Source organism: Leucopleurus acutus (genome assembly GCF_964270905.1).
Source record: "Leucopleurus acutus genome assembly, chromosome: 4".
NCBI lineage: Eukaryota > Metazoa > Chordata > Mammalia > Artiodactyla > Delphinidae > Leucopleurus > Leucopleurus acutus.
The window spans coordinates 110,707,148-110,730,848 of record NC_139146.1 but is presented as its reverse complement, the minus strand read 5'-3'; the positions used below and the strand labels follow the sequence as shown (position 1 = coordinate 110,730,848).

Here is a 23,701-nt window from a genome sequence, read left to right as displayed (position 1 = left end):
AATAACTTAGCAGGAAGTAGACTTAATACTGTACATTCAATTTATTCTGTAGCTATACTGTATAAAATACTATAGCTTAGCAGTATATAATTAAGATCTATGTTTTGAACTGAACTAGTAAAATATGATCCAGTTCCAGGAATCTATAGCTCCTTCTGGTTTAACATTGTCTACTAAAAAAGTGTTAGTGAGATATACTCTACTTCCTTTAAGTTATAGTCTTAAGACAGCACTTCTGAATTTTAATGTAGAGTCCTACAAAGCTTTGCTAAGCAATTAAAGTAACATACAAAGCTGTTTTGATGTAGAAGTAAATTAAGCTAAAACTACTACATTAATTATATCTAAAGGTTGTAAACCAAAACTAGATTCATGAAATATTATATCTATTTCACATGTAAGCAAAGGTGTGAGACAATTAACCATCCTTTCTCATCCAATATATTTTAAAAATTCTAGAGCTGAGTCTATTTTTTACATCCTATAGCTGATAGGATGATATAGCTGATACTTGGTATACTTATCATAACCTGTAAAAGTAAATGTCCCTTTACTGTAAGATAAATGAAAAATTAAGAATAAAATGGCCCTTTGATATTATAGTGAAAATAAACCTATGACAGGTACATGAAATTAAAGATTGCTTTTTAAAAAGTCCTTATATACCTCTGGAAACATTTCAGGCCTATTTACGTAACTGGCTTTTAACTAAATATTTGTATATACATTTATTCTTCATATGTATTTAGTTGTATTTTTTCCAGTGGTATAAACAATATTAAAAGGCATTCTGGGGCTTCCTTGGTGGCACAGTGGTTGAGGGTCTGCCTGCCGATGCAGGGGACGCGGGTTTGTGCCCCAGTCCGGGAGGATCCCACGTGCCGCGGAGCAGCTAGGCCCGTGAGCCATGGCCGCTGAGCCTGCACGTCCAGAGCCTGTGCTCCGCAATAGGAGAGGCCACAAAAGTGAGAGGCCCGCATACCGCAAAAAGAGACAAAAAACAAAAAATAAACATTCTGGACCTTCTCTTTGGAACTCCACTCCATATCAAGTTCATAACCCATATTATGGAGGACAAAACGGCTTTATAGAAAGAGATATTCTAATAAAAGTAGTCCTATCTCAGAGTGAGGGAATATCAAGTAACCTTCTTTTACACTGTGGTCAATTAGTTAAACAAGTACACCTATATTTTTTTAACATTTGTCTGCATCATATAAACTAGTTATATAAATTATAAGATTTAATAAAGAATCTAGTCAGAAAAATGGCCATAATTTATTAAATCAGAAATCTATGGAATACAAAAAAATGTATCAAAAAAAATCCTGTTACCCTACTTACTAGACAATACTATATAATTTACATGATCACAGGGTTTTCATTTTCTCATCTTTTTAGAAAAGACAAAAATGTCACCTACCTCACAGGTTGCTATGAGGATCAAATAAGATAATTGACATAAAAGCACTGTAAAATTTAAAGCTCTAAACAAATATGATGAAATAATAATAGAAACAACAGCTACTGATCTGTACTACTCAACAAGGAAATAGCACTGTCACAAGAGTCAAGGCATAATGCTCAATATTATCTGCTTTCAAACAAGGGGTTCAAATTTCACAAAAGGTAATGCTATACAGCTTAATAAGTTAGTTTCTTTGTTAGTTTCTTGTTAGGTATAGGCAATTTTGTTATGTACCATTTTAAACCTACTTTAGAAAAGGATTTTTTCTTCCTCATTTTAAAAAGTTAAGGATCTCACAAAAAATGGTAAAACAAAATAAAATGTGGTTACTTAAATTATGAGGAAAAGAAGTATAATGTTAAAAGTAAATAGAACTTGAAAAGGATCACCAGAAAAAAGAAAGACAGTATTGGTGAGTTTTATAAATTAATATAAAAAATGTCAGTAACCAGACATTATTTGTGCATGCATTATTTTAAAGGGACAATATCAACATACAAGTATTCTCTGAACTGGAATACCTTCCAGTTCTTATTGAATATAGGTAAAATTTATATGTATACATATATATGTATACATTTTCAAATATTATTTTTATTTTTAAATAAACTGCCTCAAAATTTTTTCCCCAGGAAGTATATAAAAAGTAATTCGAATAGATTGTCCTACCAGAGAAAAAGTTTAATTATCAAATAGTCCTCTTTCATGAAGAAATTCATATATAGTGAAACAAATCTCAAGACTTTTTGTACCAGCCAGAAGAAACTCACTTGACAGTGTCCTTTTATATTATCAGAAATTATGCCTAAAAGCATCATGCATATTAAATGCAATCTTTTACCTTCAACATCATCTGAAAAGGTAGACAGAAATAAATAAAAAGTGGGTGATAAAAAAAAGTTTCTTATGTAATAGTATTCACAATAAAATAAATAAGAGCTTAAAAACATCAAATAAACAATATAATCTCTTGAAAGAAGAGACTCATTTTACTCAAATCTGAGATAGCCTAATAGAGATACAGCATATGCTATAAATGTAGGATTATGAGACATATTTATCAATAAATTGAAGGGTTATTAAAATATCCTCAAGGTAGAGAACTCTAAAATGAAGTTCATTATGGCAGCTAAGAATTATCTTTTGATGAAGCAGTAAAGAGAGAGTATCAATAACAGAACTGAAGGCCATATTTCTCAATATCTAGATTTTAAAAAATTGACTCTTTCAGGCTATTACCCTAACTTCATATTTTAATCTTTCCTAGAAGAAATGATTCTACTACTGTTTCTCCAAAGAATCGTTTATCCTGTTTCATCCAAAGAATCATTTTTAGATGTTGAATTAAAAATAAGGAGCCCAAATACATTAAGAGAAGCAAAAAGTAAAACTTTAAACATTATTAGATTGCAAATTTATAATAAAGGAAAACTACCTAATTGATGCTATATAGTTTTTTATAACACAAAAATTATCACTACAAACTAGAAAAGAGCTAAATTTTCCATCTGAAACAACTAAGAAGAGTCTTTTTCTTTAATGTTTTCTAACAAGTGTATTGTATCTAATTTTCTCATCTGAGAAATGACTAGGAGAAATAAGTATCTTTACCTTCAAAGTGTGTTCTTGCGTGTACTGTATTTAAGTATTGTCATGTGACTGACAGCCTCTTTTTCCATGGGAACCAAATTATGTTTACTAAAGATTTTCTACTAAAGAAATTAATAAAGTTAAATTGTCAGCTAGATATCACAGAGAAATAAAAATTTAAGAAAAAGGATATTCAAGTCTAAGAAATTGTGACTATTCAGGACAATCTAGTTTCAAATGTTCCTACTACTGGTATTTTGTGAAGTTAATATCTACATATATTTCTGTTCTATTTTTATTTCAATAAAATATGTGCAAACTCAATATTATCTACATTTCCTTATGCCTTGTCTACTCAGATTTTGGAAGACCCTATAACTTGTCTAAATTAGACTTATAAAATGCATGAATATTGCATGCATTGCAATTCTGATTGTCTAGAAAAATGAAAGACCCACTGTGTCCTACTACAACAGCCAATGTGATATGAGGAAAGCACTCTTCAACAGCACTGTAAAATGTTACTCAGTGCATGTTTTTACAATAAATGGAACAAAATGTATAGGCTTCCAGTCAAGTATTTCACATGCTGGGAGTTCTCTGGTGGGCCTAGTGGTCAGGATTCCAGGCTTTCACGGCTGTGGCCTGGGTTCAGTCCCAGGTCTGGGAACTGAGATCCTGGAAGCTGCGTGGTGTGACCAAAACAAAACGAAACAAAACCTTCTAAATTTAAAAAATTGTTGCTCTTTATAAGTTAACATAAGTCTTATGTGAAAAGTTTAAGTATATATCAGGAAAAACCCTCTAACTTCATACTGCTCACCAGGTAACATATAAATAAAATAGTTTAATTTTTAATCAATAGCCAAAAATGATTACTTAATCTAGAGAATACTAATATTCATTCTGCTCAACTAAAATCAATACAAAGAGAGGGAAAAATATTTTTTAAAAAAGAAGAATCTAATTCCATATCCAAATCACATACAAAGCAATCATCTTAAAGATATTTTTCTGGAACTAAGCTAATGTCTTCCCTTTACTGATGAAAAACAAAAAAAGAAGAAAAAAAGAAGAAAAAAGGAAAAAATCCTTATAAATAAATTTATAAAATAAACTCAACCTTAAACCAGCAAAATTGGCACAATCCAGTTGATTTTATGTACAGAGAACACAGTAAAAGAAACTTACCTACTTCTTCTTCTTCATCATTAGATATTATATTATACAGTGTGTCCAAAGCATAACCTATTATTTCAGAATCCGAACTGGAAGAAAGAAATTATTATACTTATACACTGCTAGAGTATAGCTGTTATGACCATTTTATACTCTTATTTAACAAGACTGTAGGAAACATTAATCCCATTTCTGAAAACCTACCCTAAGAAAATATCAGAGTGCAAACTGTAAAGATGTATAAAGGTTCATTTTTATTTATAATAGTGAAAAATTAGAAGCAACCTAAATGTTCAATAATTTTTTTAAAAAGTGTGGTAAATCCATACCTATAGCAGCAATTATAAAATGTATTTTTAAAGAATGTTTAATGACATGGTAATTAAAACACCCTTGATTTAGTGCCAGTAGGAAAAAACTGAATATTAACAATTAATGTGCACAATGATCCAATCTAGCAAAATATATATATATACATTCATGTGTCTATATATATTTTAAGAAAACCTTATAAATAAATTTGTAAAATAAACCCAACTTTAAAACCAGCAAAATTAGTACAAGCCAGGTAATTTTATAAGTCTGTGTGTATGTTTACATATATGCTTTATAACATATATAATCTTTATATAACACATATGTTTATATAAACATAACAGTGTTATCTCTAGTTGGACCTCTAGAATTTGTTTCCCTGATTTATATCTTATTTTCTAAAAAAAAAAAAAACTTATGGTAAACATGTACTATTTATAATATCAGGAAGTATAAGATTTTTTTCTTTTCTCTTTTGTTTCAGGAAGTATAAGATTTTTTAGTTGTTGATAAACAGACAAATTTTGAAAGCATGATGGAGGATGATGGCATTTAGAGTGAAAAGCAAGAGTGAGATACAGGTCAGAAAGATTCAGTGAATATGAAGAAGTGGCTAGGAGTGAAAGCAAAGATGAGGGACAAAAGGGGTCAGAACCAGAGGATATAAATCTCAAATGAAGTGGGTCTTCTGAATTATTATTATTTATCATTCTTGTTTTTGAGAAATTTTGAGGGACACCTTTACGAGACTATTGAGAAAGTAGGAACAGAAGGGAACTTCCTGAAAATGAAAATCCAACAACTAATATATGTAATGGTGAAAGACTAAATGCTTTACCCCTAAAATGAGGAACAAGATAATGATGTCTCTTCCAGCCACTTCTATCCAACATTGAACTTGAGGCTCTAGCTCGAGCAATTAGGCAAGAAAAGGAAATAAAAGGCATACAGATTGGAAAGGAAGAACTAAAACTACACCTATTCCCAGATGACATGATCTTGTACAGAGAAAATCCTAAGGAATCCACTAAAAACCTATTAGAACTAGTAAACAAATTCAGCAAAATTGAAGGACATATGCTCAATATATATAAAAAAAATCAGTTATATTTCTGTATACTAGCAATGAACAATCAGAAAATAAAATTAAAAGAACAATTCCATTTAAATAACATAAAAAAGATTTAAATACTTTGGAATAAATTTTACTAAAGTACAAGACTGAAAACTACAAAACACTGTTGAAATAAATTACCTAAAATTCAAATAAATGAAAAGATAATCTGTGTTCATGAATAGGAAGATGTAATGCTGTTAACATGGTAATATACCCCAACTTGATTTACAGATTCACACAATCCCTATAAAAATCCCAGCTGCCAGCTGATCATAAAATCTGTATGGGAATTCAATGTATCCAGAATAGCCAAAATAATCTTCAAAAACAAAGTTGAAGGACTCACATTTTCTGATTTCAAAACTTACCGCAAAATTATAGTAATCAAGACTGTGGCACTGGCATAAGAATAGACATAGAGATCAACAGAATACAGAGCCTAAAAGTAAAGTCTAACATTTATTTCAATTGATTTTTGGCAAGGATGCAAAGACCATTCAATGAGGAAAGAACAGTCTCTTGAACAAATGGTGCTAGGACAACTAGATATCCACATGCAAAAAATTGAAGCTGGACCCCTACTTCACACCATATACAAAAATTAACTCAAAATGGGATATAAGATCTAAATGTAAGAGCTAAAGCTATAAAACTCTTAGAAGAAAACACAGGTACAAATATTCAAAGCATTAGATTAGGCAATGGTTTCTTAGATTTGACACCAAAAGCATAAGCAAGAAAAGATAAAACAGATAAACTGCATTTTGTCAAAATTAAAAACTTTTGTCCTTCAAAGGACACTATCAAGAAAATGTCCTTTGGGGCTTCCCTGGTGGCGCAGTGGTTAAGAATCCACCTGCCAATGCAGGGGACACGGGTCTGAGCCCTGGTCCAGGAAGATCCCACATGCAGCAGAGCAACTGAGCCTGTGCACAACTACTGAAGCCTGCACGCCTAGAGTCCATGCTCCGAAACAAAGAGAAGCCACCGCAATAAGCCCGTGCACCGTAATGAAGAGTAGCCCCCGCTCATCGCAACTAAAGCCTTCGTGCAGCAATGAAGACCCATCGCGGCCAAAAATATATATATATATATACAATAAATATATTAAAAGAAAAAAAAGTGTCCTTTGACGACCCAAAGAATGGGAAAAAAAATATTTGCAAATCATGTTAAGGGACTTGTATCCAGAATGTATACATACAATTGAAAAATAAAAAGACAAGTAACCAAATTAATAGCAGGCAAAAGACTTAGACATTTCTCTAAAAAAGATATACAAGGGGACTTTCCCGGTGGTCCAGTGGTTAAGATTACACGCTTCCACTGCAGGCGGCCCGGGTTCAATCCCTGGTCAGGGACCCAAGATCCCACATGCCTCAGGGCCAAAAATAATAATTAAAAAAATTAAAAAGATACACAAATGGTAAATAAGTATATGAAAAGATACTCAACATCATTAGTCATTAGGTAAATACAAATCAAAACCAAAATAAGATGCCAAGTTCACCCACTAGGATGGCCATTTTAAAAAAGGGACAATAACAAGTGTTGGTGAAGAGAAATTGGACCTTTATACACTTCAGATGAAGATATGAAATGGTGCAGCCTCCATGCAAGAGTTTGGCAATTTCTTAAAAAGTTAAACCACATGACTCAACAATTGCATTCCTTTGTATAAAACATATGTTCACACAAAAACTAGTACACAAATGTTCATAATAATGTTATTCATAACAGCCAATAAACGGAAATATCCCAAATGTCTGTCAACAGAAGAATGGATAAACAAAAATGGTATATCCATACAATGGAATATTATTCAGACAGAAAAGGGATGAAATACTAATACATGTTATAACACGGATGGACCTTGAAATATTATGCTAAGTGGAAGAAGCCAGACATAAGAGCCACACATTGTATGATTCCATTTACATGAAATGTCCAAAAGAGTCAAATTTATATAGACACAAAGGAGATTGGTGGCTGCTAGGCACTGCGGGGAGGAGGGAATAGGCAATGACAACTAATGGATACTGGATTTCTTTTGAAGTGATGAAAATGTTCTAGAATTAGATAGCGGTGATAGTTGCACAACTTTGTGAATATACTAAAACCATTGAAATGTACACTTAAAAAAAACAACAAAAAACTACTGAGGTGTCATGGTTTGGAAACAGTTTCCATCAGACAACTTTCAGGCCCTCAGTGTGGGACTTGGGAGAACTAGCAGTCTCTCCTCAAGATGGCTATAAGAGAAGCAGACCCAAGGACAGATGGAGAGTTTCAAGCCAGGCCAAGAAAGGGAACACAACTCTCTGTGATGTAGCCAGGCATGAAGGGGATTCAGTTGAAGGATTCTGAGAGTGTTACTTAGGCCAAGAGCAGAAGCATAAAAGAGTAATGAAGATGAGAAGTGGAAAGAGACGGCTGAAGAATATAGACCTTTGCAATCAATGAAGTTAAGAAAACACTCACAGAACATTTTGAGAACAGAAGATAACAGATAAGTATTGGAAGTAAATGGAAAGGGAATTTAGCACAAGAGAAGGAATGAAACACAAGAAGGCTCAGAGAAGTTTGGCTTTGTTTGTTGCCTAAGGGTCATAATAAAACACCCATCAGCCTCTAACGTGACCAATTATTAGTTCACACGTTCACCAGGCTATATGGTATACCTTATTTCTAAACATGGTGCCTGGCACATAGTAAATGTGCTATAAATGTTTTAAAAAATATATTTCTTAACCTTTATATCAAGAGTATCTACACATTTATTTTCTACTGTGCACTAAAAATGACAATAAGGGCCACTTTACATAGAGGTAGATTCCATATCAAGATGTTAGTCGTTTCATTACCAACTTTATAAGACTCAGTGAGAAAATGTATACATAAAGACACATGAAATAAAAAAAAGAAAAATTATATGTATGTACAATAATCACACTGAAGTTTTTTTGACCTAAGGCCCATTTTCTCATAACTTGGAATACTGTTTAAAGCAGGTAACTAACTTGGGTTATTTTATTAGTTTTCTACTGATGCTGTAATAAATTACCACAAACTTAGTGGCTTATATAATACAAATATAGTACCTTACTGTTCTGGAAGTCAGAGGTCTGAAATGGGTCTCACTGGCCTAGAATCAAGGTCTCACCAGGGCTGCCTTCCTTTCTGATGGCTTTAAGGGGAGAAGCCATTTCCTTGCCTTTTCCAGTTCTAGAGGCCTCCTTTCATCTTTAAAGCCAGCAAAGACAGGTTGAGATCTTCTCATATCACCTCACTCTGACCTCCTCTTCTGCATTCCTCTTCTAGTTTTAAGAAGCCTCAGGATTATACTGGGCCCACTTGGATAACCCAACATAATCTCCCCTATCTCAAAATCCATAACCTAATCATATCTTCAAAGTCCCTTTGCCATCTAAGGTAACATTCATAGGTTGTGCTGATAGAATATAAATATCTTTGGGGGAACCATTACTCTGCCTACTGCAGTTGCTCACTCTGGTGTTAATAAAACAGACAGTCCTGACATATCAAGTGGATTTATTCAAACACATTAGAATTAGTTGGATATGAAAGGTAGCCAATGTGGGTCACTGAGGAGGATAGAAAAGGTTCTAATTGGTATGAACAAGCAGCTGGGCATTGCTGAAATATAATTTAAAAAGGGGTTATGAGGTTAGACAAGCAGCATCTTGATCTTTAAAAAGCTTATATGCTTTGCTTTGTTTGAGGAACTTGCACTTCACACTGCACGGAGCTGTGAAATACATTAAATAGGTGAGTGATAGAAGATTTACATTTCAGACAGAAATGTAAATGAAATGAAATTCTTCAAATGAATGGAAGGACAAAGAGATCAGAGACAAAGAATACAGTTTGAGGTGGTGGTGTTTTGTTTTTTTTTTAAATTTATTTATTTTTGGCTGTGTTGGGTCTTCGTTTCTGTGCAAGGGATTGCTCTAGTCACTGGGAGCGGGGGCCATTCTTCATCGTGGTGCACGGGCCTCTCACTATCGTTGCCTCTCTTGTTGCGGAGCACAGGCACCAGACGCGCAGGCTCAGTAGTTGTGGTTCACGGGCCCAGTTGCTCCGCGGCATGTGGGATCTTCCCAGACCAGGGCTTGAACCCGTGTCCCCTGCATTGGCAGGCGGATTCTTAACCACTGTGCCACCAGGGAAGCCCGTGGTGGTTTTAAAATAGGTCAAAAAACCCTCTTTGATACAGCTCCTTTCAAAAGGTGGACCCTAATTCTCCTCTTTTTAAGTGTAGGCTGTATTTATTTACTTGCTTCTAATAAAATAAAATGTGATGGGATTGATGATATGTGACTTCTGAGACTAAGTCCTACAAGGCATTGTGGCTTTGTTCTCTCTCTAGGATCACCTGCTCTGGGAGAAGCCAGTTCCCATATCATGAGGATGCTCAAGCAGCCCTACAGAGAGAGCAACAAGGTGAGGTACTGAGGCCTCTTGCCAACAGCAGTGTTAGTGAGCCATCTTGGAATCAGATACTCCAGCCCCAGTCAGGCCTTCAGATGACTATACTCCTGGCTGACGTCTTGCATGCAACCTCATGAGAGACCCTGAGCCAGACCACCTAGCTAAGCCACTTCTGAATTCCTGATCCACAGAAACTGTGACATTAATATTTGTTATTTTGAGCCAGTAAGTTTTGAGGTAATATGTTATGCACAATAGATAACTAATACAGCGGCTATGAAAATGGCTTAAGTGATTAATATTGAGAGCCAGAACTAAGACCAACAATGGAAATCAAGAAAATTCACGGATTCCAGGTTCTTTTTTGTCTGGATGGGCATAATGCGTAAAGGAGAGGGATAAGTTCAGCACAAATCCTCCAGTTTCCTGTTTTAATGGAAAGGTGCTAACTGGGATGAACTTGGGTCAAAAGGCAGTTGAAGTGGATTGGGTGGGTAGGGGGGATGTGTGGAATAGGAGTAGGACAACTAGAGACAAATTAACTTTTGAACATTTATAATTTAAGATACCTCTGAGAGCTCTTGATATGGTAGAGAAGTCTGTTGAACAGCTAAAGCTTTAGGATATATTTATTAACTAGGGGTAAGATTTGAAAGTTATTCATGTATAGTTGTTAATTAAAACCAAAGAGGCAGATACTCTCTTAAAGAGAAATTGAAAGAGCAAAAACTACGCTGAGTGATTTTTCCCTTAAGACATCATTCTATTAGTACAGTTTATTTCTCTCCCCCCAAAAACAAAGTCTGGATAATTGATATACCATAATATTCATATTACATTATAGAACAGTACATTATAGTATATCTGAATGAAAATCAACACATTCATTTGGTCAATTCAAACTCCAAATTTTAAGCCTTTAATTAGCAGTAACTTCATTATATTTTTATATAATGGAAAACTTTCAACCCCTGAAGGTTGAGATTATGTCTGTCCTAATGCTTAATTAGCACAGTGGTTTGCACCTAGTATCCAATAACTGTTTATTGAAATGACAACTGAAAGTAAAAACTTAATAGCCTTAACATGTCAATCATTTCTGGAATAGTGACTCTAAAACAAATTAATTAAAATTTCAAAAAAAATTAGGGAGAAAAATCCTTAAGTAGAGACATACCGATCTGTTTGCAAAACATGGATAAGATGTTCCATAGCTTGAATACCCACTTCCAAGCGATATTTCTGCACAAAAGAAAAATGTTATTTAAGTAACTAATATCCAACTTAATAAACCTAATAACTGATAAAGTGTTACAGACCTTAGATAATGATTTGAGAGCACGCACAGCATTTCTTCGATCATCCAGTAAAGTAGATGAAGCTACTCTATCACAAAGCTTTTGAATCTGTCAGGGAAAAATGAAACAGCATTAATAGAATAAAAAGAACAAAAAAGAAACATGAAATTTTCCCCCAAATTTATACATTTGGAAAAAAAAATCAATAAATGGGATGTCATGGAAATAGTCTTTTCACAAATCGAAATAACTAGGTAGTATTATAATCTTGTTACAGAGATCAAATAGATTTTTCACAGAGACTTGAAAAATGGAAGTGGTGGAAGAGAAGTCAAATAAAGTAAGTCATATAAATTGAGGAATTAGGAGAAATTAGTACAACCAGAGCTTTCTAAACATATCTATTACAGCTGTTTGAACCAAGAGGGTTGCATAATCCATTAGGGTTACGGTATATGATGGGAAGTTAATAAAAAAAAATTAAAATAACGATTGTTTACATCATAACCTCACCCTAACGTTTCCACTATATATTTGAACGAGAAAAGTCAGAACTGTTTATCAAAAATTTAAAGTGTGCCTCAAAATTTAGAAGGGTGAAATGTTCCAAGCTTTTAATAAATTTGCAGGAATTAAAGCTTGAACTGAACTTTAAAATAAACCTTGGAGCATTATTTACAATAGGAAAAAATTGGAAACAACTGTCCATCAAGAGAAGAAAAACTAAATAAATTGTGGTACATTCTTCAGTTAAATACTATGCAGCTACTCAAAAAAATTAACTGTACTGACATGAAAATACTGTGATTTAATAAATAGTGGGGAAAAAAGAGCAAGTGGTAAAACTATATGTAAATTGTGAGTCCACTGTAGTAAAAGTACCAAACTGTATGTGTATGTAAAATTGCATTAAAAAAGAATTTGGAAACTTAAAACTATAAAACCTTCTACAAGAAAGCACTAGAGAAAATCCTCGTGACTTTAAAGTAGGCAAAGTTTTCTCAGACACATACTAAGAGTATAACTGATAAAAGAAAAACATGGTAGTTTGGACTTCATCACTCCTGTTCTTCAAAAGACAGTGTTAAGAGAATGAAAAGACAAGCCACAGAATAGATGAAAATACTTGGAAAACATCTGATAAAGAACGATTTTTAAAACCACTATACTCAGGTCCTTTACAGCTCTAACAGTTTACTATTTTATTATTATTTATTCCTTAATGACAGTTCTTAGTAAGATTGTATAAATATGAGTTTGGCATAGCACAAACTTTTGCATCCTATGTATTGAAATTAATGGCTTAAATACATATAGTGTTTTCCAAATTATGTTCTATAGACTTCCAGTGTCCCAGAAGATATCAACAGACTTCCTATGATCACAGAACCAGTGGGAAACACAAGGTTATACAAAATTAAATATGTTGGGCTTCCCTGGTGGCGCAGTGGTTAAGAATCCACCTGCCAATGCAGGGGACGAAGGTTCGAGCCCTGGTCCGGGAAGATCCCACATGCCGCAGAGCAGCTAAGCCCGTGTGCCACAACTACTGAAGCCCGCGCACCTAGAGCCCATGCTCCGCCACAAGAGAAGCCATTGCAATGAGAAGCCTGCGCACTGCAGTGAAGAGTAGCCCCCGCAAGCCAGCACGCACCGACGAAGACCCATCACAGCCAAAAATAAATAAATAAATTTATTTTTTAAAAAATTAAATATGTTTCTGCACTGCAGGATTTCTAGAAGTCTTTACTATGCTGATTTGAATTTCTTCATACTGCAAATGCAGTATGTCAACCGAGCTTAGCTTTACGTTTTGATTTAATTCATTCTACCTACTCACATTCTGAAATCATTCCTACCTTAAACTGTATTTACTTCATAGTAATTATATTGACTTTCCAAAATGAAAATAATAAAGTTTTCGCTTTATTAAATAACTGGTTGATAGTTTTTCCACTACAATTTTTTTTTACCATGAAAAAAACTACATAAATATCTCCTGAGAAGAGATAAATCTCAGAACTCTCAGCTTAAAAGAATTTCTCAAGCCAAAAAGAGTTTTCCTGAGTATGAGTATAATTTCTTCTACTTGGGTCTTGCACATCATTTTTTTAAAAATTTTTTAATTTTATTTTTTTATACAGCAGGCTCTTATTACTCATCAATTTTATACACATCAGTGTATACATGTCAATCCCAATCGCCCAATTCAGCACACCACCATCACCATCACCATCCCCCCGCACAGCTTTCCCCCCTTGGTGTCCATACATTTGTTCTCCACACCTGTGTCTCAACATCTGCCCTGCAAACCGGTTCATCTGTACCATTTTTCTAGGTTCCACATACATGCGTTAATAGACGATATTTGTTTTTCTCTTTCTGACTTCCTTCACTCTGTATGACAGTCTCTAGATCCATCCACGTCTCAACAAATGACCCAATTTCGTTCCTTTTTATGGCTGAGTAATATTCCACTGTATATATGCACCACAACTTCTTTATCCATTCATCTGCAAACGGGCATTTAGGTTGCTTCCATGACCTGGCTATAGTAAATAGTGCTGCAGTGAACGTTGGGGTGCATGCGTCTTTTTGAATTATGGTTCTCTGAGAATACGCCCAGTAGTGGGATTGCTGGATCACATGGTAATTTTATTTTTAGTTTTTTAAGGAACCACCATACTGTTCTCCGTAGTGGCTGTATCAATTTACATTCCCACCAACAGTGCAAGAGGGTTCCCTTTCCTCCACACCCTCTTCAGCATTTGTTGTTTACAGATTTTCTGATGATGCCCATTCTAACTGGTGTGAGGTGATACGTCATTGTAGTTTTGATTTGCATTTCTCTAATAATTAGTGATGTTGAGCAACTTTTCATGTGCTTCTTGGCCATCGGTATGTCTTCTTTGGAGAAGGTCTATTTAGGTCTTCTGCCCATTTTTGGATAGGGTTGTTTGTTTCTTTAATATTGAGCTGCATGAGCTGTTTATATATTTTGGAGATTAATCCTTTGTCCGTTGATTCGTTTGCAAATATTTTCTCCCATTCTGAGGGTTGTCTTTTAGTCTTGTTTACGGTTTCCTTTGCTGTGCAAAAGCTTTGAAGTTTCATTAGGTCCCATTTGTTTATTTTTGTTTTTATTTCCATTACGCTAGGAGGTGGATCAAAAAAGATCTTGCTGTGATTTATGTCAAAGACTGTTCTTCCTACGTTTTCCTCTAAGAGTTTTATAGTGTCCAGTCTTACACTTAGGTCTCGAATCCATTTTGAGTTTATTTTTGTGTATGGTGTTAGGGAGTGTTCTAATTTCATTCTTTTAAATGTAGCTGTCCAGTTTTCCCAGCACCACTTATTGAAGAGGCTGTCTTTTCTCCATTGTATATCCTTGCCTCCTTTGTCATAGATTAGTTGACCGTAGGTGCATGGGTTTATCTCTGGGCTTTCTATCCTGTTCCATTGATCTATATTTCTGTTTTTGTGCCAGTACCATATTGTCGATTACTGTAGCTTTGTAGTATAGTCTGAAGTCAGGGAGCCTGATTGCTCCAGCTCCGTTTTCTTCCCTCAAGACTGCTTTGGCCATTCGGAGTCTTTTGTGTCTCCATACAAATCTTAAGGTTTTTTGTTCTAGTTCCCTAAAAAATGCCATTGGGGATTGCATTGAATCTGTAGATTGCTTTGGGTAGTATAGTCATTTTCACAATATTGATTCTTCCAATCCAAGAATATGGTGTATCTCTTGATCTGTTGGTATCATCTTTAATTTCTTTCATCAGTGTCTTATAGTTTTCTGCATACAGGTCTTTTGTCTCCCTAGGTAGGTTTATTCCTAGGTATTTTATTCTTTTTGTTGCAGTGGTAAATGGGAGTGTTTCCTAATTTCTCTTTCAGATTTTTCATCATTAGTGTATAGGAATGCAAGAGATTTCTGTGCACTAATTTTGTATCCTGCAAATTTACCAAATTCATTGATTAGCTCTAGTAGTTTTCCGGTGGCATTTTTAGGATTCTCTATGTATAGTATCATGTCATCTGCAAACAGTGACAGTTTTACTTTTTTCCCAATTTGTATTCCTTTTATTTCTTTTTCTTCTCTGATTGCCGTGGCTAAGACGTCGAACTATGTTGAATAATAGTGGTGAGAGGGGACCTCCTTGTCTTGTTCCTGATGTTAGAGGAAATGCTTTCCGATTTTCACCAGTGAGGGCTTCCCTGGTGGCGCAGTGGTTGAGAGTCCGCCTGCTGATGCAGGGGACACGGGTTCGTGCCCTGGTACAGGAAGATCCCAGATGCCGTGGAACGGCTGGGCCCGTGAGCCATGGCCGCTGAGCGTGCGCGTCCTGAGCCTGTGCTCTGCAACGGGGGAGAGGCCACAACAGTGAGAGGCCTGCGTACCGCAAAAAAAAAAAAAAAAAAATTTTCACCACTGAGAATGATGTTTGCTGTGTGTTTGTCGTATATGGCCTTTATTATGTTGAGGTGTGTTCCCTCTGTGCCCACTTTCTGTAGAGTTTTTATCAAAAATCGGTTGGAATTTTGTTGAAAGCTTTCTCTGCATCTATTGAGATGATCATATGGTTTTTATTCTTCAATCTATTAATATGGTGTATCACGTTGATTGATTTGCGCATACTGAAGAATCTTTGCATCCCTGGGATAAATTCCACTTGATCATGGTGTATGATCCTTTTAACCTGTTGTTGGATTCTGTTTGCTAGTATTTTGTTGAGGATTTTTGCATCTATATTCACCAGTGATGTTGGTCTGTAATTTTCTTTTTTTGTAGTATCTTTGTCTGGTTTTGGTATCAGGGTGGTGGTGGCCTCATACAATGAGTTTGGGAGTGTTCCTTCCTCGGCAATTTTTTGAAAGAGTTTGAGAAGGATGGGTGTTAGCTCTTCTCTACATGTTTGATAGAATTCACCTCTGAAGCCATCTGGTCCTGGACTTTTGTTTCTTGGAAGATTTTTAATCACAGTTTCAATTTCATTACTTGTGATTGTTCTGTTCATATTTTCTGTTTCTTCATGGTTCAGTCTTGGAAGGTTATACCATTCTAAGAATTTGTCCATTTCTTCCAGGTTGTCCATTTCATTGGCATAGAGTTGCTTGTAGTAGTCTCTTAGGATGCTTTGTATTTCTGCGGTCTGTAGTAACTTCTCCTTTTTCAATTCTAATTTTCTTGATTTGAGTCCTCTCCCTCTTTTTCTTGATGAGTCTGGCTAATGGTTTATCAATTTTGTTTATCTTCTCAAAGAACCAGCTTTTAGTTTTATTGATCTTTGCTACTGTTTTCTTTGTTTCTATTTCATTTATTTCTGCTCTGATCTTGATGATTTCTTTCCTTCTGGTAACTTTTGGTTTTCTTTGCTCTTCTTTCTCTAGTTCCTTTAGGTGTAAGGTTAGATGGTTTATTTGAGATTTTTCTTGTTTCTTAAGGTAGGCTTGTATAGCTATAAACTTCCCTCTTAGAACTGCTTTTGCTGAATCGCATTGGTTTTGGATTGTCATGTTTTCATTGTCATTTGTCTGTAGGTATTTTTTCATTTCCTCTTTGATTTCTTCAGTGATCTCTTGCTTATTTAGTAACATATTGTTTAGCCTCCATGTGTTTGTGTTATTTACATTTTTTCCCCTGTAATTCATTTCTAATTTCATAGCGTTGTGGTCAGAAAAGATGCCTGATATGATTTCAGTTTTCTTATATTTACTGAGGCTTGATTTTTGACCCAAGATGTGATCTATCCTGAAGAATGTTCCGTGAGCCCTTGAGAAGAAAGTGTAATCTTTTGTTTTTGGATGGAATGTGCTATAAATATTCATTAAATCTATCTGGTCTATTGTGTCATTCAAAGCTTCTGTTTCCTTATTTGTTTTCATTTTGGATGATCTGTCCATTAGTGTAAGTGAGGTGTTAAAGTCCCCACTATTATTGTGTTACTGTCGATTTCCTCTTTTAGAGCTGTTAGCAGTTGCCTTAGGTGTTGACGTGCTCCTATGTTGGGTGCATATATATTTATAATTGTTATATCTTCTTCTTGGATTGTTCCCTTGATCATTATGTAGTGTCCTTCCTTGTCTCTTGTAACAGTCTTTATTTTAAAGTCTATTTTATCTGATATGAGTATTGCTACTCCAGCTTTCTTTTGATTTCCATTGGCATGGAATATCTTTTTCTATCCCCTCACTTTCAGTCTGTATGTGTCCCTAGGTCTGAAGTGGGTCTCTTGTAGACAGCACATAGATGGGTCTTGTTTTTGTCTCCATTCAGCAAGCCTGTGTCTTTTGTTTGGAGCAATTAACCCTCTCTCGTTTAAGGTAATCATCGATATATATGTTCCTATGACCATTTTCTTAATTGTTTTGTGTTCGTTTTCGTAGGACCTTTTCTTCTCTTGTGTTTCTCACTTAGAGAAGTTCCTTTAGCATTTGTTGTAGAGCTGGTTTGGTGGTGCTGAATTACCTTAGCTTTTGCTTGTCTGTAAAGATTTTGATTTCTCCATCGAATCTGAATGAGATCCTTGCCGGGTAGAGTAATCTTGGTTGTAGATGCTTCCCTTTCATCACTTTAACAATATCATGCTGGGTTTCTCTGGTGGCGCAGTGGTTGAGAGTCCACCTGCCGATGCAGGGGACACAGGTTCGTACCCTGGTCCGGGAAGATCCCGCATGCCGCGGACCAGCTGGGCCCGTGAGCCATGGCCGCTGAGCCTGCGCGTCCAGAGCCTGTGCTCTGCAACGGGAGAGGCCACAACAGTGAGAGGCCCGCGGACAACAACAACAACAACAAAAGAATATCATGCCACTCCCTTTCGCCTTGTAGAGTTTTTGCTGAGAAATCAGCTGTTAACTTTATGGGAGTTCCCTTGTATGTTGTCATTTTTCCCTTGCTGCTTTCAATAATTTTTCTTTGTCTTTAATTTTTGCCAATTTGATTACTATGTGTCTCGGTGTGTTTCTCCTTGGGTTTATCCTGTATGGGACTCTCTGCGTTTCTTGGACTTGGGTGACTATTTCCTTTCCCATGTTAGGGAAGTTTTCACATATAATCTCTTCAAATATTTTCTCGGGTCCTTTCTCTCTCTCTTCTCCTTCTGGGGCCCTATAATGTGAATGTTGTCCCAGAGGTCTCTTAGGCTGTCTTCATTTCTTGTCATTCTTTTTTCTTTATTCTGTTCCGCAGCAGTGAATTCCACCATTCTGTCTTCCAGGTCACTTATCCGTTCTTCTGCCTCAGTTATTCTGCTATTGATTCCTTCTAGCGTATTTTTGATTTCAGTTACTGTATTGTCCATCTCTGTTTGTTTGTTTTTTAATTCTTCTTGGTGTTTGTTCTTTAATTCTTCTAGGTCTTTGTTAAACATTTCTTGCATTTTCTTGATCTTTGCCTCCATTCTTTTTCCGAGGTCCTGGATCATCTTCACTATCATTATTCTGAATTCTTTTTCTGGAAGGTTGCCTATCTCCACTTCATTTAGTTGTTTTACTGGGATTTTATCTTGTTCCTTCATTTGGTAGATAGCCCTCTGACTTTTCATCTTGTCTATCTTTCTGTGAACGTGGTTTTTGTTCCACAGGCTGCAGGACTGTAGTTTTTCTTGCTTCTCAGGTCTTGTACATCTTTTGATAATTTTTTTTTTTAGGTAGTTTAGAGTTACCTAAAAAATAGGAAGGCATTTCTTGCTTTTTCCTAGCCCTAAACCTCAAGCACTGGTTCTAAATCTGAGATTCCCATCTTGCTTAGAGTACTTCATCCCAGTACCCTGTAATGCTTGAATTTTAGTATCAGCCCCATCTTTGGTTGGTGTACAGAAAGACTTGTGTCAGAATACAAACTTCCATATCTAAAAGCTCTTTAATCATTATCTGTTGAAGATGGCTATTTAATCTGGGGGAGACACTTAGCTTTAGGAATATTGAAGGGAGATGATCATAATCCTAGAGTTTGGGCGTTTGCTTTGTTTTCACTTTCAATCTTTTGTTTTGTGTTCTAACATGCTAACATTTAAGCCTTGTTAATTTTTTTGTGGTGGGGGGGCCGCAGTGTGGCATTGTGGGATCCATTTCCTGGACCAGGGATCAAACCCACGCCCCCTGCATTGGAAGCATGGAGTCTTAACCACTGGACCGCCAGGGAAGTCCCGAGCCTTGTTAATTTTTTTAAAGTGCTTTAAGATATACACAAAGGTAATAATTTCGGCATCATGAAGATAAATATTCAATATAAGTTAAAATAGCAATGATGTTATTTTTCATCTACCAGTCTCACAAAAATTAAAATAATACTACCATATATTAATACTATATGATTCCATTTTTATAACTCAGAAAACCAAGCAAAACTAATCTAAGCTATCAGAAGTCAGGATGGTGGTTGTTCATGGGGGTGGGGAGTGGAAGCACAAAAGGGACATCTAGGGTGCTGGTAATGTCCTGTTCCTTGATCTGGGTGCTGGATACATAGGTGTGTTCAGGTTATGAGGTTTATGTATATGACATGTGTACTTTTCTATATCTTCAATAAAATGATTTTAAAAACAGAATTATACAGGATAGAGAAAGACATAGATTAATGAACTGGCTTATATTCTATCAGATGGAAAGTAACCTAAAAAAGTGTCAATTTGGCAAAAACTATTACAACTTAAAATGTTCATACCCTTTCCACCAGGCATTCTTATTTCTAGGAACTTATCCTTTAAAAACATGCCCACAGGGGGCTTCCCTGGTGGTGCAGTGGTTAAGAATCTGCCTGCCAATGCAGGGGACACGGTTCAAGCCCTGGTCCATGAAGATTCCCACATGCCCAGAACAACTAAGCCCGTGAGCCACAACTACTGAGCCCATGCACCACAACTCCTGAAGCCTGTGCGCCTAGAGTCTATGCCCTGCAACAAGAGAAGCCACTGCAATGAGAAGTCCACGCACCGCAACGAAGAGTGGCCCCCACTTGCTGCAACTAGAGAAAGTCTGCACGCAGGAACGAAGACCCAACGCAGCCAAAAACAAACAAAACAAAATGCCCACAAATACACAATGTTATATACTAGAATGTTCTTTGTAGCATTATTTTTAACAGCTAAAAAATAAATCTAGCTTCCATCACTTAAGGATATAATAAATAAGAAGTCTGTAACACTGATGAGGTCCCTTACCAAACCATGCTGGCACCCTGATCTCAGACTTCCAGACTCCAGAACTGTGAGCAATAAATTTATGCTGTTTATTGGGGAAAAAAAGAAGGACGGATGGAATCTAAAGGTTCATCCACCAATCAGGAAACAGTTAACTAACATATAGTACACATACACTATGCAATTAATCAAATGAGTAAAGCAGATCCATATGCACTGACATGAAAAGATGTCCAAGATACATTAAGTGAAAAAAGAAAACAGTTAATAGTATATTTAGCATGAGCTCATTTTGGTTTAAAACTATACCATTAATAAACTATGTGAATACTATAAAATTCTTAGAGGAAAACATAGGCAGACACTGTCTGACATAAATTGCAGGAAGATCTTTTTTGATCCACCTCCTAGAGCAATGAAAATAAAAATAAACAATGAAAATATGAAAATAAACTAATTAAACTTAAACGCTTCTGCACAGCAAAGGAAACCATAAACAGAATGCAAAGACAACCTACAGAATGGGAGAAAATATTTACAAACAGAGCAACCGACAAGAAATTAATCTTTAAAATATACAAACAGCTCATACAGCTCAACGGCAAACAAAACAAAACAATCCCAAATCACAAAATAGGCAGAAAATCTAAACAGACATTTCTCCAAAGAAGACATCGAGATGCCCAAAAAGCACATGAAAAGCTGAATATCACTAATTACTAGAGAAATGCAAATCAAAACTACAATGAGGTATCACCTGACACCAGTCAGAATGGCCATCATCAAAAAATCTACAAACAATAAATGCTGGAGAGAGTGTGGAGAAAAGGGAAACCTCCTACACTGTTGTTGGGAATGTAAATTGGTCCAACCATTATGGAGTACAGTATGGAAGTTCCTTAAAAAACTAAAAATAGGGCTTCCCTGGTGGCGCAGTGGTTGAGAGTCTGCCTGCCGATGCAGGGGACACGGGTTCGTGCCCCGGTCCGGGAAGATCCCACATGCCGCCGGGCGGCTGGGCCCGTGAGCCATGGCCACTGAGCCTGCGCGTCCGGAGCCTGTGCTCCGCAACGGGAGAGGCCACAACAGTGAGAGGCCCACATACAGAAAACAAACAAACAAAAACTAAAAATAGAGCTACCATATGACTCAGCAATCCCACTCCTGGGCATATATCCAGAGAAAACCATAATTTGAAAAGATACATGCACCCCAGTGTTCACTACAGCACTATTTACAATAGCCAAGACATGGAAGCAACCTAAATGTCCATCAACAGAGTAATGGATAAAGAAGATGTGGCATATATATATATATATATATATAGTGGAAGATTATTCAGCCATAAAAAAGAATGAAATAATGTCATTTGCAGCAGCATGGATGGACCTAGAGATTGTCATACTGAGTGAAGTCAGTCAGACAGAGAAAGACAAATATATGATATTGCTTATATGTGCAATTTAAAAAAATGATACAAATGAACTTGTTTACAAAACAGAAATAAAGTCGCAGATGTAGAAAACAAACTTATGGTTACCAGGGGGTGGGAAAGATGGGAGAGGGAAAAATTGGGAGATTGGGATTGACATATACACACTACTATATATAAAATAAATAACAAGGACCTACTGTATAGCACAGGGAACTCTTCTCAATGCTCTGTAATGACCTATATGGGAAAAGAATCTAAAAAGAGTGGATATACGTATATGTATAACTGATTAACTCTGCTGTACAGCAGAAACTAATGCAACATTTTAAATCAACTATACTCTAATAAAAAATTTAAAAAAGAAATATTAATGGGATTCTACTGCTAGAGTGAAAGTTAGGAACATAGAAATAAATAATTTTTCAAAGGAAAAAAAATACTACGTGAACATGTATAGAAAAAATTAAGACTATGTACCATACTGTCTTTCAGTGGGTTGCTGGAAATGTTCATTTTCTACATTATTTCTGATGTTTGAATTTTGATAATGAACAAGTATTACCTTTATAAGCAGAAAAGAGTAATAATGGAATAAAGTGAACTGGTTTATGTTTTATTGGAATTTCTAGGATATTTTCATGACTGACTGAATTCATCTTTAAAAGATGCTATCTTTACTCTGCTGATCAAAATAATATGAAATCTGCTCTTAACTGATAAAAATAAACTAACATAATAAAAATATCCTCAATGGCTCCCTACTACCTATAAAGTCCATTTTTTTTTAGACTAGAATGCACAGTCATTACTCAGTCAATAAATACACACTGAGCATGTACATATTTGTTCTTGTGCTAACCAAAATAAGATATGGTCTCTGGCCACAAAGAGCTTAGACAGGAAGACAGTTGTGTAAATAAACTACACTAACAAATTAAAGTTATATAAGTATATGCTTATAAAGCAGGTGCACAAAAGAAAAAGTAGTGAATTCTATCTGAAAGTGAAACTGCTATGTTTACTTCCCTGCAAAATGCATGTGTTGAAATCCTAACCCCCAGTGTGATGGTATTAGGAGGTAGGGGCCTTTGGAAGGTGATTAGGGAGGGAGGGTGGAGCCCTCATGAATGGGATTAGTGCCCTTATATAAGAGACCCCAAAGAGCTCCTTCATGCCTTCTGCCACATGAAGACACTGGAGAAGATGGCAGTATATGAACCAGGAAGCAGGCCCTCACTAGACAAAGAATCTGCCAGCACCTTGATTTTGGACTTCCCAGCCTCCAGAACTATGAGAAATGTGTTTGTTTCTTAAACCAACAAACCTATTGTATTTTTGTTACAGCAGCCCAGATAAACTAAGACAGATACTGTTTAAGAATGGTATATTGAGGATGACACTCTTGAATCAAGAATTAAAGGATGAGTAGTTCACCAGACAATATAAGGAAGGAATGCCAGGCATAGAAAATGATTTCTTATTTTATAATTGTGTATACATATTTTAATGTAGAAAATAGCATTTTATAGTCCAAATAAGAAAATTGGTCTAATTTGAGTTTATAAATTTTATATATCTATGAACAATTTTTATATTATGCACATACATATATATACTTGTTCTATTAAAATAATATACCAAATGAAATTTCTAAAATATGAAAGCTTTCCTTTTAAATTAATTTTATTTTATTATTATTATTTTTTTGGC

At 35.6% G+C, this 23,701-nt stretch overlaps 1 protein-coding gene across 2 annotated transcripts in view; it reads right to left on the bottom strand.

Annotated features, from left to right (window-relative positions):
- Positions 1 to 23,701, bottom strand: part of USO1 (USO1 vesicle transport factor) — a 94,241-nt gene that overhangs the window by 55,403 nt on the left and 15,137 nt on the right. For both annotated transcript variants that reach the window (XM_082838241.1, XM_082838242.1), the window contains exons 2-4: positions 11,441 to 11,527; positions 11,299 to 11,363; positions 4,250 to 4,326 (exon numbers count right to left, since the gene is read on the bottom strand). In XM_082838241.1, coding sequence (XP_082694367.1) covers positions 4,250 to 4,326; positions 11,299 to 11,363; positions 11,441 to 11,527 — 229 coding nt within the window. The remainder of the gene's footprint in view (positions 1 to 4,249; positions 4,327 to 11,298; positions 11,364 to 11,440; positions 11,528 to 23,701) is intronic.